This window comes from Diospyros lotus, chromosome 3 (genome assembly GCF_014633365.1).
Source record: "Diospyros lotus cultivar Yz01 chromosome 3, ASM1463336v1, whole genome shotgun sequence".
In the NCBI taxonomy this organism is placed as follows: domain Eukaryota; kingdom Viridiplantae; phylum Streptophyta; class Magnoliopsida; order Ericales; family Ebenaceae; genus Diospyros; species Diospyros lotus.
In genome coordinates this window covers 41,333,633-41,347,169 of record NC_068340.1, presented here as the reverse complement: position 1 = coordinate 41,347,169, position 13,537 = coordinate 41,333,633, and the positions used below count along the sequence as shown (strand labels likewise).

The window sequence follows — 13,537 nt, the reverse complement described above, 5'->3', positions numbered from 1 at the left end:
AAATTTTTAACTTTAAATACACACGAAATTATACATTTCTTGATCTATAACAATAATAAAATAAAAATAATATATTCATTTCTCAATTTTAATAAATTTTTAATTAACCTCATATAATTTTAATACATACGAAAATTTATAAATTGAAGGATTTTAGCATTTATAAACAAAGACTCGAGAATAAATTCATTATTATATGATTGATTGACGATTATTAGCGATTTTAACTTTATACACGTGAGTTGTAACCTATAATCTAAACTAAGAATTTTCATACATAAAATTGAGATACACAAATCTCACATTGAGTCTTATTATAATAAAGTGCATAAAGTTAACGTTAGAAATAAAGCGTGAAGTCTATAGAAAGTTAGCGTTAAAAATAAAGCATGTAGTATTATATTTTGCTTTATTTTATTATGAATTATAAATTATAAAGTTATCAATTAATATTATTCAAAATTAATTGGTAATCTTATATGTTTGATATCTCGACTTATTTACCAACCAACATGTACAATTAATTTAAACGTATTTATTTTTATTAGTTATTAAATACAAAATAAAAAAACGAAAAAAAGGAAAAAATTAGAAAAACAAATAATAGACTTGGTCAACAATGGGAGGGAATCTGCATTAAAATAACCATAAATAAAAATGAGAGGGTTTATTGTAATATTTAAAATTGGGGGGATCTCTTTATGGGGCTCCCGTGTAATTTATTGAAAATCATTCGAACCCTAACCATGTCCGATAGAAACTCTCACGGAGAGGTGATAATTGGTCTGCGTAGCTGAATCGACCGATCGAGCGTTTCAACGAAGAAGAGTAGCCGATTACGTCTCCGTTCGGCACAAGCAGCCGGACGACGCCGTTATCTGTGGCCGCCGCCGACCAAGCAACAACAACAACAAAGCCAGGAGGAGAGCCGCTTGCTGCTCGACTCACCCTTCCCTACGCCGCCTGCTTCAGTCTAGATCTGAGGTATGGAGCTTCTTGCTTTCAATTTTTTCCTTGCCGATGAGATTGTTGTTCCTTTATTTCGTCGTTCGCATTCGTGACCATAGGCAATCTGCTGGTTATAAACAAGGCTACAGGCTGTTTTTGTTTTCCTGGTCCCGAACCATCATTTACATCGGTGTATGGCGTGATTGGCTTCAATCTGTATCTGTAATTATTTGTTTTTTTTTTTTTTGAATTTTTTGTCGGAATGCGATTGTTGCGTGACATGCTGACATTTTATCGGTTGAAACATAATTAAATACTATAGTACTGTATTACAAAGAACAAGGTTGCCGCTGGTGTGTCCTCTTTTCTGGAGCTGTCAAAGATGTTCCCTCGAAAATATCCCTACAGAGTTTAGTTATATATAGTTAATTAAGGCTATATCTACTGTTATTTGAGGCACAAAGAAAAATCGCAGTATTTGCCCAGCTACAAATCAATTCAATACAGTTCTGAATCTGGGGACAAAACTCTACTGATAGAGTTTTTGATTGAACGTTACGGGTTTCTTCCTATTTTTATTCATCCTTTCCATTTTACCATATGGTGTTGCAGATCCCCTAATACCGTTAATTGCTCATCTTATCTTCAATTAAGTATCATCCTAACTAATTATAGCTCGCCAATTATTTCTCTGTCCATGTCTCATTTTTCTAGAATTCACAATATTAACTAATTTTACATGTTTTCAAATTTCATTTGTTTTGCCTGAAACATTTGCAAATACTCTTAGAAATATTTCATTTTATGTTCTAATTTGACAGATACTTTACCTGCTCCAGTTTCTGACACCCATTGGGTAATGCTTGATACATCTGCCTATTTGCAATAGTAACCCTGATTGTCTGCAATTACTGTTTATTTTGGGGGACCTAATCATGTATGCTATTTTTTCATGTTCAATGTTTTCCCTATTAACTGATCCATCCATGGGTTGTTCTGCTTGGAAAGTTGAACTTGTTATTCTATTAACTGTGAGTCCCTGACTGCATTGTATTTCAAGTTATAGTTTATGTTTAATCTTCCAAACAATCCACACTACCTTTGTCTATGTTTATATAATAAAGTCATTTCATCTTTGCTTTTAATCTCATTAGCCTTTGGGATTGAAGTTCCACGAAGTGGAATTAAGGCTTGTGTTGTTGCTGTTGGCCTTTGGGAGTGAAGTGCAGCTTTGTTTGTTTATCTTTTGTAGATAAAATTGGTGTTTGACTTTTCAATTGATGGTTAACCTCATTAGCAAAATGCAGCTTTATTGGTTTGTAGTTCTTTATTTTTGTCGATAAACTTGGTGTTTTAATTATCAGTGGTGGTTGTGGTTATGGAAAAGAGAATATTGTTAACAAGTGGTTGAAAAAGATGATGCCTCAACAGGTGAAAAGATTACCATATTGCTTTGTGCTGGGTGCTGGATTATTGCTGCAATTACATGAAATTGGAGCATGATGGCAAACTCTTCGGGAAAAGCAGCACCTTCAAATGGATCTGTCTACATTTGTGACTTGCCACCTGGAACTGATGAATATATGCTGGCAGAATATTTTGGCACAATTGGATTGTTAAAGGTAGGATCTTGAGGTATTGTTTGAATCTGCAGTTGTTTTTCTCTTACTTGACCTTGGAACCAATATCTTCATGTTTTTCAACACATCAAGCAATTGATGAAAAATTTGTTTTTCAAATTTGTTTCATCCTAAATAGAAAGACAAACGAACTGGTAGACCAAAAATATGGCTATACCGAGACAAGATCACAAATGAGCCAAAAGGAGATGCAACTGTGACATATGAGGATCCGCATGCCGCCTTAGCTGCTGTTGAATGGTTCCACAACAAGGATTTCCATGGATCAAATATAGGAGTTTTTATAGCAGAATCAAAGAGCAAAGATGATCACTCCTATAACTCTGGAGGTCATGTTGGAGATCCAAGTTTGGTTAGTGATTTTGGTGGGTTGGAGGAAAGTGCTATGGATATGAATGGAAGTGGTGGAAGAGGTAGAGGTCGGGGTGATGCTTCAGGGAAAGCATGGCAACAGGAGGGAGACTGGTTGTGTCCGAATACAAGGTCTGTTGAATGACATTGGTGAGCAGCTCTGTTTGCTCTTTCTACCTTTATTTGAACTAGAATATGTAAGTTTAAATTCATTACAAGATTGTATTTCTTATACTCTTTATCTTTTTAGCAGTTGTTCCAATGTAAATTTTGCATTTCGTGGTGTGTGCAACCGTTGTGGAAGTGCTCGACCTGCTGGGGGCTTTGGTGGTGGTACAGGTGCTGGTGGTCGGGGAAAGGGCCGTGGTAGCAATGATTCAGGGGGCCCTGGTCGAGGAATTGGTGGGCCAACAGGTCTGTTTGGTCCAAATGATTGGCCTTGCCCCATGTAAGACACTTATATATTGGAGGCATATTTTAGTTTTGAACTTGTGAAACAGATTTTCAAAATATTTTGGAACTGTGATTTACTAATAAATATTTTCATAAAATAGGCTGGTCAGGATCTTTGTTGAATTTTATGTATCTTCTTTATTTACAGTTTACCGTGATAAACTATGGCTCAATTCCAACTCCCAAAATGTTTACTTCTTGCTAATCGTTGACTGAACTCTTAATAATCTGATTTGTGGGATATCCGTCGAATGGGTACAAATTGCCATTCCTAGTCTCCAGATGCCTAATATGATCATTGTTGCAAATCCTGCTTGTTTTGCCAGAAATCCTTACTCATGCAGTTTTGGGCTGGACAATGTCATATCGCAATGGTTTGAGAGGAGATAATAAAATTGTGTCTTTTCTGGTGCTAGAGCTTGAGCTTGAATGCTAGTTAATAGCATATATACATCAAGCTAAATGACATTTCATGTTGTGTTTAGATGAAAAAGCTTTTAGCCTGCAGGTTCTGACATGTTTTAGTACAAAGAAAGTCACACATTATTGCTAACGCTGCATCTACCTGTCCCTTTGACTTGTGGGTGCAGGTGTGGCAATATCAACTGGGCAAAACGTACAAAATGCAACATATGCAATACTAACAAGCCTGGTCACAATGAAGGCGGGGTGAGGTATTGTATCATTGCTTTGTTGACACATTGATATGTGAACGGAAAGTAAAACACCTCTTGGCTATACTTATCATAGTTCTGATCTTTGTTGCTTTGCGATTGCATATTTCTCCTTTTCGTTTTCCTTTTCTAGGTATTCAGTCTATTTTTCTCTCAGGAATTAAAAAGGAGCTGCAAAGTATTAAGTCCCATTCAAGTTTTTGGCTGTTCTGTACATTGTGTTTCATTGAACGAAAAATAGTTACTCGACCTTAATTATTTTTTCTTTTCTTTTTTGAAGAGTAACAGTATAATATAAAGAAGCACTGCCTTAGGGGATAACCCTGTACTAAGAAAACACCTGAAAAGGCAAAAGAAAATGAGAAACCATTCTCTTGAGTCACTGGGCCTTTAAGAAGAAAATGATCCACTTTAAGAAGAAAATGATCCACTTGCTCGCCTCTGTTCTTGCACCAGTAACACCACTCAGCCACTATATGGTCTTTTTTAGTGTTGTGCTCAGCATGTGTACTTATCTGTCTCCTTTAACTTAGGCAAGAGTGTTTTTGTATTATATATATATTTTTTACTTTTGTAGTTCTTAAATTCTTGTTAATTCACATTTTATTAACATACCTCAGGGTGAGAGCCCCAGACCCATTCTTGAATTGGTCATATAGGGAGAATAAAATTTACTAATATGGTTATTTCTTGTTACATAGAGGAGGTCGAGGGGGTGGCTACAAAGAACTTGATGAAGAAGAAATAGAGGAAACGAGACGACGTAGGCGGGAGGCAGAGGAAGTAAGATAATTTTTACTTGACAATACAGGAAGGTGGATTATTTGTTCTAAATTTAACCATCTTTTAATCAAAACTTAGGATGATGGAGAAGTATATGATGAGTTTGGAAATCTCAAGAAGAAATTTCGTGCTAAAACACAGCAAGCTGAAGCTGGTCAGGTGCTTCCTGGTACTGGGCGTGCAGGATGGGAAGTTGAGGAACTAGGTATCCTCCTATCATTCTGATTGATTGTTTTTCTCCAGGGTGTTTAGTACTTCTTAATATTCAATTATTCATTATTGATTCCTATTTTAGAAGCATCTAGGTTGTTATTCTCCAGGGTGTTTGGTAATTGTTGATTTCCCATGTTACTCAGAAGTATCAAGTATCTTATGTTGATCTTATTTTTTTTTGCAAATTGCATCACATGTCTTGTGTTTGATATCCATATGAAGTGATTTGCTATTGTGTACTCCTTTGTTTGATTGTTTACAATTTAAAGATTTTTCATATATGTATTTATAATATGCAGGCTTAAGCTCAATGACATTAATATGCATATGATTTACAGAAAAAAAAGGCATTAATATGCATATGTATTGATAGTGAATAGTTTGCTACCCCTTATTATATCGCTCTCTCCCTACATGTTGCACCTGATGTGATGTCACATGGATAATTAAGAATTGATGCATCTTTTATTAATTGTGGCTTATTCAGCACCCTAATTACGTTAAGAGTTCCAATAGTGATCTATATTAAGGATTTATTTGTTTTTGTTCAATTAAGTTATTTATTTATAAAAAAACTAAAAAAATTATACATGCTAAAATAAAAAAAATTTCTCCACCCCTCCATTTTACTGCTGGACGGATAAATGGGAAAAGGGTGGTTTGGTCAAGCTAAGGTAGACAGAGACCTAAGATGATAGTGGCACGGAACTTAAGATGGTGTGCAACTTGTTAAATAAGAGGGCATCAAACAGGTTGAATTTTGGACAATATTTGATAGGGAAATAGGTGGCTGTTGGCCAGGTTGGTTGAGCTCTAGGCGATTTCCAGGAAAACTGGCCATTTTTTATTTAGTATGGGAAATTCCATGGTAGTCATGACAATGAACCTGCTTTGAGGGCCATTTTCAAAGGTCAAATAAATGAATTTTAATCTCAACTTATGTATTTGTTGTTGCCTGCCATGAGGTGGGTTCACCATGGCAAATTGGGTGAGTTCCGGTTAAGGTTTAATGGGTCAAAAGATGGGCCAAAGTAGGCTACCCATAAAGACTCCATATTTGAAGCTGTGCCTTAATGACTTTTGGCCAACTTTGAGGGCCTTAATGGACGGATTTTTGAATGCTTTTGTAACTGGAGATACGGGCCATTAATTGACCAATGGCCTGTTTGTTGCCATTTTAACTGGTGGTAGTACCTAGTAAAATGGCAATACCATGTTTGGAAACGTCCCTCACATGGTATAAAATTATCCGTGGATTAATTTATAGCAGACTTATGGGATACAATAATACCTTCTTTACCCCGTGGTATAAAATTATCCGGGCAAGGGGATCAGAAAATTTTCTTGTTTGGACAATTTTATCCTCAATTATATCAACTTTTTCCCAATTCTCTCTCCTCATTTAATGCATCTCCTCTTTCCTCTCTGTCTCTCTTCTTTGGTATGCATCTTCCTCCTATTCATCAAACCACCGCCAACTTCAATCACCACCATCCACTGCCACTGCCACGGGTCACCTCCACCATCTCCAACAGGTTTGACTACCTCTCTCTCTCTTTTCTTTTTCTAGATCTGATTCTGGGCTTTCTATTTTTCCAGATTTGATGCCAATCATTCCCAGATTCCTCCTCCTCCTTCCCAATCTGTCCCGCTAGGAATATCTTAATCAGACAGAGATGAACCCTTTGCTAGGTTTATTCATACCCAGTGATGGGTTCATTCATACCCATTGCTGAATAACCCAGGAATGGGCTCATATTATTATTGATCCCACTGGCTCATCAGATTGATATGCATTTAATGGTTCATCGATTTCGTTTATTTTAAAAATATTTTTATGTAAACACTTGGTGAATATCTATGAACCCAGTGATATTTTGGTAAATAATTTTATGTGATTTAAAAATGTGTTTTCTATAATTGTAACATATTTGGTCAATTTGGTCATTTGATAACTATCACTAGTAATACCTTATTCACAATTAGGCAAATTGCACAAAAAAAAAACTCAACTTTGACCTTTGTTTCAATTTTGGACTGAACTTTTAATTTTTTCAATAGCAGGATTCCACTTTGATTTTATTTCAATTTATAGCGCATTATACTTCTGTTAGTTAGAACCATTAAATGTTGGCGTGGCATACCGAAGTAGCTGCCACCTCAGCACAGAAAATAAACTTGCATATATATATATATATACAAACTAAATTAAATATATAATTTTATTTAAAAATTAATAAAAATTTGGTGGCCTCTGGCCATGGTGGTTGGCCACCATCAAGAAATACAACCCCCCATCAGCAGTGGGGGTTGAAACAGTGAATCGTACCAATGTCTCCCCCTTGCACGATCAGATTGATGCATATGTAATTTGGTTTTCTTTTAGGGTTTGTGATTTTGGGAGGTTATGAGCTGTCCGGGTCTTTCTTCTTCCTCTTCCTGCAGCTGCAAATTTACCCTAATAAAATGAGAGGGAGTTTAATCACTAAGGGTTGGATTGGGATTTCTTGCATTTTGAGACTGCCACAGCCGAAGTCAGACCCTCTCTCATACTCTGTGTGTCTCACTGGTGCCTATGTGATTCAAATTATCACAATAACAATCTCCAGTACTCCACTTTTCAGCTTCTATCACCATCTCCACTTGTTGGAACTCATATTTTTCATCTAATGGTTACATGTGAAATGTGGTAAACTTTCAACTCGTTTGTTCTCTGTTTCCTTGTTTTTGAATGTCTTGACTCTCTTTCTCGTGATATCATTTTCCCATTTATTTTCTGGGGCTGTCTCTTTCAACATTGTGTTGGAGAATACTCTAGCTTGTTTTGTGATTGCAGCAATGACATTCCTTGTTTCTTAATCGCTTAATTTTGCTTCATCTGTAATCTTTTGGGTCTTCATCTTCCCTACAAACTACTTATTGTGAAGAAGACAGCGGTGAAGGGAGGGGTTGGACTTTGCGACACGGTAGGGACTGTAGAGTTTCACAACAGGTTGTTGCCAATGGTGGCAATTAATGACAGCAGGGACGGGTCTCTGCCGCCCCTGTTTTTATTAATTGCTAAATAAGATTATATATGTAAATTTATTTTTTATAGGCTGATGTGGCAACTGAGGTGGCAGCCACATCAACCATGTCACTGGGCCAAGTCAGCATTTAACAGTTTTAACTAACTGAAATACAATGGCAGTCCAAAATTGAAACAAAATCAAAGTTGAATACTACTATTTATAAAAATTAAAAGTTTAGTTCGAAATTGAAACAAAGTTAAAAAGTTGGGTTTCTTTTTGTGCAATTTGCCCTTCATAATTTAACATACCAAACATGGGATAAATATAACTTCAAGTAATACCTTCTTTACTAAATGCCAGACAATATTATTTAGTCCCATAAGTATTTTTATCCCATTCTTAATTTTATCCCATTATTATTTATGTTGTGTTTCCATATTGTACTTGTTGGTTTCACCATGTCAACTAAGTGATGGAACATAACTATATCAATTATCTTCATTCACCACCATCTCATGAAACTTATCCATATGAAGATGGTGTTGAAACTTTATTTTATCATTACTCCACCAGAGGATGTTATCCACTGTCGGTCCCAAGCCCGGATAAAGGAGGAGGGTTGCGTTAGGTAGCCGACAGCCAGCATAAAACTTAGTCGGATCCAAATATGAATTCTAGACAAATTATCTGTTGAGGCATAACTCACATAGAAGTCTAGAATTCACGTAGCCGACCCCGCATAGTGGGATAAAGGCTGGATATGTTATTGTTGTTTATGGATATCAAACAGGCTGCTGCGGCCCGTTTTATTTTGTATCATGTTTGATTAGTTTTTGAAGTGGCCAAACTAGGCCTCCCGCAACTTCTAGAAAATCGGTTTAGGGGTAATTAATCAAGCTTAACCTAATCCTAATCACCCAATTAGCCCCCATCATATTTCTAGAAGGTAGGGTAAGGTTTTAGAAGAGCTTAGTTCATCCTAACTTGGCTGAGTCAATGCTTGAGTGACAAGCAAAGACACCGCACTCAAGCCGTCGCTAGATTGGTGCATGCTTGCAGCCACCTAGATTCATCTCCACCAGCTTAGAGGGCCCCATGTAAGGGTGACTAGGCTGCATCTCTGGGGGGTTTCTGGGGAGCCTAAAGCGTGCTGTAGACAACGGAGAAAGGAGTGGGAAAAGAAGTAGCTGTGAGGAAGGAGAAAAGAAGGGAGAAAGAGCAAGGGGTTAGGTCAGGGGTTATGTGATGGAATGATTTTGTACGTGCAACATGAAATTCTATCTTTTAGAAACATTTTTTTTCCCCCTTTTGTCACATAGGTTAGACCAAAGAAAACTTGGTGGGAAAACCTTAGACATTATATAGGATATAATGGCCTTATAGATGATATGATGATAGATAGAGATGATCAAAGATCTAGAATTCATGATATATAGGCTTGTGATTATTGTTGTTGGCAGATACGTTGGGCATTCATGATTACATATATCTTAGACATTATTCTAACACTACCCATTCCGCTTCTCCTTATGCCATACCTGAACTTTTGGGATGTAACTGTCTTTTTTACATTTCCTGGATGTTTGTATTCTATAAGTATTATTTCCAATATCTGTCTTGCTTGATATCTCTTTGTCTATCTGTAAGTACAGTCACAAATAATAAATTGCTTTTCAAGGTCTTTCTTTAGTGCCATTTTATTTCCAAAAATAATCACAACTCACAAGTAATGAAGATATGTTAGGCAATATGATTTTTAGTGGGGGATTGTGCAACTTGGAGAGCCTTGCTAACCCTCTACCTTAAGCCTAAGCTATGGTTGGGTTTAGCAGGCGGCATCCTTTCTTTCTGCAGGTTTGTTCAAGTCCTTTTCTTGGGTAGTACATTGAGTTTATTTACAAGGAAAATCACATCTCACTAGTAAAAAGAATTTTAATTAATATAAATTTAAATGGGAATTGTTCAGCTTGGAGTACCTTGTTAACCCCCCTCTACCCTACTCAAGTCTAAGCTACGTCGGGTTTGTCTATGTCACCATGTTTTGTTTTGTCTCTGTGGGTTGTCCTCCGTCTTGATCCAATTTCTGCAGTACTTCACCACAATCGCTAGATAAAAATTAAGATCCCTTCTTAAAATTAAAAAAATAAAAATAAATTATAGTTGTACTATATGATCATAGGTGGTTGTGGAGTCCATTTCTACCTGTTTGCTTGAGTAACTCTTGGTCTAAAAATGGTGAAAAGGTGTCACGACTATTTATTATTGTATTAGTTTTGATTCTTGACTTGCATATAACCACAGGCATGAGTGACAGAGATAGAAGAGAAAGGAGCAGAGACCGGGGAAGGGGTAGAGATGAGAGGGAAACCAGCAAAATCCGAGAGCGAGATGACAGAGATAGGCATCGGAGCAGAAGCCGGGAGAGGGCTAGGGGAAGAAACCGAGAAGACGACTTCGATTCTGATCGAGACAGAGACTATGGGAGGGACAGAGACCGCGACCGAGACCGAGATAGAAGCAGGCATCGTCATGGAGGAGGAGGAGGAGGATGGTATTGAAGCTCTGAAATAAAAACTATTTCACTGCCCTTCTTTCTTACTTTGCGGGGTGGGTGTGGGTTGGGGCTGTGGGTTGGTTCTTTTTTGTGGTGGAATGGAAGACACTTATTTGATTTTGACCCTACAATCTGTACCCTCTCTCTCTCTCTCTCTCTCTCTGCTTTACCTGGATTAATTTGATTGTTGATTTCAGGCATCTATTGATTTTCAACTTTCAAGCGTGAAACAAGGGAACTCTCTCTCTCTCTCTCTCTTCTTTTCCTGGATTAGTTTGATTGTTGATTTCAGGCATCTATTGGGCTTCAACTTTCAAGAGTGAAACACGGGAACTATTTTCTATAATTAATTTGATTCTTCATGTGCCACCAGCCTTGGGTCGAATTCCATAGTTTTGCCGTTGTAGTTTTACTCACTTAAATTTTTTTATTATTTTAATTATATTCTTAAATTTAATTTTTCTATTTTTATATTTTTTTGTGCCAACTTAAAAATATTTCGTTATTTGATTAAATTTATATTTTTTAGTCAATTTAATAAAAAAAAATCTTAAAAATATATTCATAAAGTATAAATTTCGAGTTCAATGCAACTCGGGTTCTCGAACTGCGTTTGGGATTAAATTAATAATATTTTTTGAATGTCAAAAATATAATATTAAAATAGGTAGCTAGGGCCTCTAGGCTAAAGACAAAAGTCAAAAGAGTGACGTCTGAAAGTAGAAATATATAGGTGGTACCCACACCTTTAGGTAGCATAGCATTTGCTTTAAATTAGACATAATATTTATTTATTCATCTTAAAATAAGGTTGAGTATGTCCTAAGAAGAAGACCACGTGGGTAAATAGTAGACCTCCTTTAATCAATTCTCCCAATAATTGCCCGCACCCCATGTGTGTGGGCCATTCCATTTACAGAAGTAAAAAAACAATGCTTTATAATTATAAAATATTTAAGATTTAAAAATTAAACATATTAAATATTTTTATTTTTATTATTCCAATATTAAATATAAATAAATCATATTATAAATTTTTTTTGCATAAATTGTCAAACAAGTCATTGTACTTCCATCTCGAATCAATTTAATTATCTTTAATTAGATAAAAATTAAATAAATTATAACATTCTTACATTTTGAATGGATTTAATAAGGGTAAATAGTAAACAAAAATTTACAAATTTATATTTAATTTTTTTATAAATTTATTTAAATATTTTAATTTTGATAATTATATTTTAATTAATTTAATTGGGCGTAATTTTATTTAACACATGAAATCAATTTATGAGGCATATATCGTTGTGATATGGCATGTGATCTGTAATTAAAAAAAAAAAAAGTGAGACCCACATGTATATATATATAAAAAAAAATTTACATATAAATCTCACTCAATTGTTAAAATTAAAATGTTTAGATAAATTTGCAAAAATGTTTGATTTTTTTTTTTTTTGCTATTTGCCCATTTGATAATTGAATTTTAAAAAATATTAAATAAATCAATATATTTTTAAATTCCTGCCATGCTAAGCATTACAATTGATTTTTTTTTAACATAATCTAATAAAATTTTAATTCTATTAACAACCTCAACTCTATTTTCATTTTGCCAATTGGGTCCAAATTGAGTGTAATTTTATTTAACATGAAAAATCGATTTAAAGAGAGTGTATTCGTACTAATTTGACATAACATGTGTCGTATAATAATAATTTTTATATAACCAACATGTATCCATATTCCATACGTAAGCAAAATAAAAGAATAAAGAAATGTACAACACTTAATATGCCAAATCAACATGAATACACTTCATCTAAATTGATTTTATATATTAAAAAAAATTAGATCTAATTGAGTCAATTTAAACCTGATTGTTAAAATTAAAATAATTGAATAAAATTATAAATTTATAAAAATATTAATTATTTTTATGATTAGCCCCAAATATAATCTACCCAATTACACTTTATGTCTTTTAAAAATAATCCAAATTTAAAACTAAAATATAAATTATTTGATATTTTACTCAAATTCTCTAACATTATTTTAATATTTCATCTAAGAGAGAAAAAGTTCGATTTATTAGAATTAACTAAATCGAATCGATCAAACTCGTTAATTCGGTTCAATTATTTTTTTTTAAAAGTTTAGTTTTTAATTTTTGATTTGATTTTATTTTATTTTAGAATAATTGCACTATTAACATTTTTTTGCATTTTCCAAATAGATATTTCTTTATAAGAAGGCAGTGGAGCAACATATTCATCTCTTCTTTGATTGTTCCTATTCCCATCAAGTGTTGTCTTTTTTTCATCATTTGAATAAATTTTGGATTGCCTTGGTGTTGATGATGGGAGACAAAAGTGTTACGGGTAGCAACAAAGTGGAATTATATGAACCCCTAGCAAGGCGCTAATCGCTTGGTTTTGCAAACTATGGTTCATGTTATGTGGTGAAAGAGCAATAATATATTTTTTAATGAGCAAGAGTGATTTGTGTCCCAGTTGGCTCATCAAATACAGTATGCAATATGGACCGGGTTGACTTCTATCTCTTTCCCTCATACCTTACAAAATCGAGTTCTACGGTATTTCTGGTGGCTTCCAGCTAACCAATCTTTGTCTACTTTGCTAAGTTGAATTGCTTAGTAACCATGGGTTAACATCACCAATGTTAACTTTTATGTTAAATGGTAATTGACTCATGAGTATACTTTTTGGCACCTTAAGTCATTGTTTGGGGAGCAATCAGGAGTTGGCATTACTAATGTGAACACTCTCGTGAATGTACCAATCTAATGCTTAGAGATATTCATGCATTGACAGTTTATACATTGTTTGAGCTCTTCTTTAGTGTTTCTAGGTGAATAATATGGTGTTAGCATCACAAAAGTAAATATTT

At 34.7% G+C, this 13,537-nt stretch overlaps 1 protein-coding gene across 3 annotated transcripts; it reads left to right on the top strand.

The window, feature by feature from the left end:
• Positions 1-728: 728 nt before the first annotated feature.
• Positions 729-10,996, top strand: LOC127797703 (transcription initiation factor TFIID subunit 15). 3 transcript variants are annotated; one of them, XM_052330814.1, is made up of 8 exons: positions 729-984; positions 2,365-2,570; positions 2,707-3,071; positions 3,190-3,387; positions 3,983-4,066; positions 4,768-4,849; positions 4,928-5,054; positions 10,375-10,996. In XM_052330814.1, exons 2-8 carry the CDS (start codon positions 2,448-2,450, stop codon positions 10,629-10,631), a joined length of 1,236 nt encoding a protein of 411 aa, XP_052186774.1. In that variant the 5' UTR covers positions 729-984; positions 2,365-2,447; the 3' UTR covers positions 10,632-10,996. The 3 variants fall into 3 exon arrangements, with proteins under 3 accessions (XP_052186774.1, XP_052186773.1, XP_052186775.1); XM_052330813.1 differs by having other exon boundaries at positions 730-984; positions 2,380-2,570; XM_052330815.1 differs by having other exon boundaries at positions 731-984; positions 2,380-2,570; positions 3,193-3,387.
• The last annotated feature ends 2,541 nt before the right edge of the window (positions 10,997-13,537 follow it).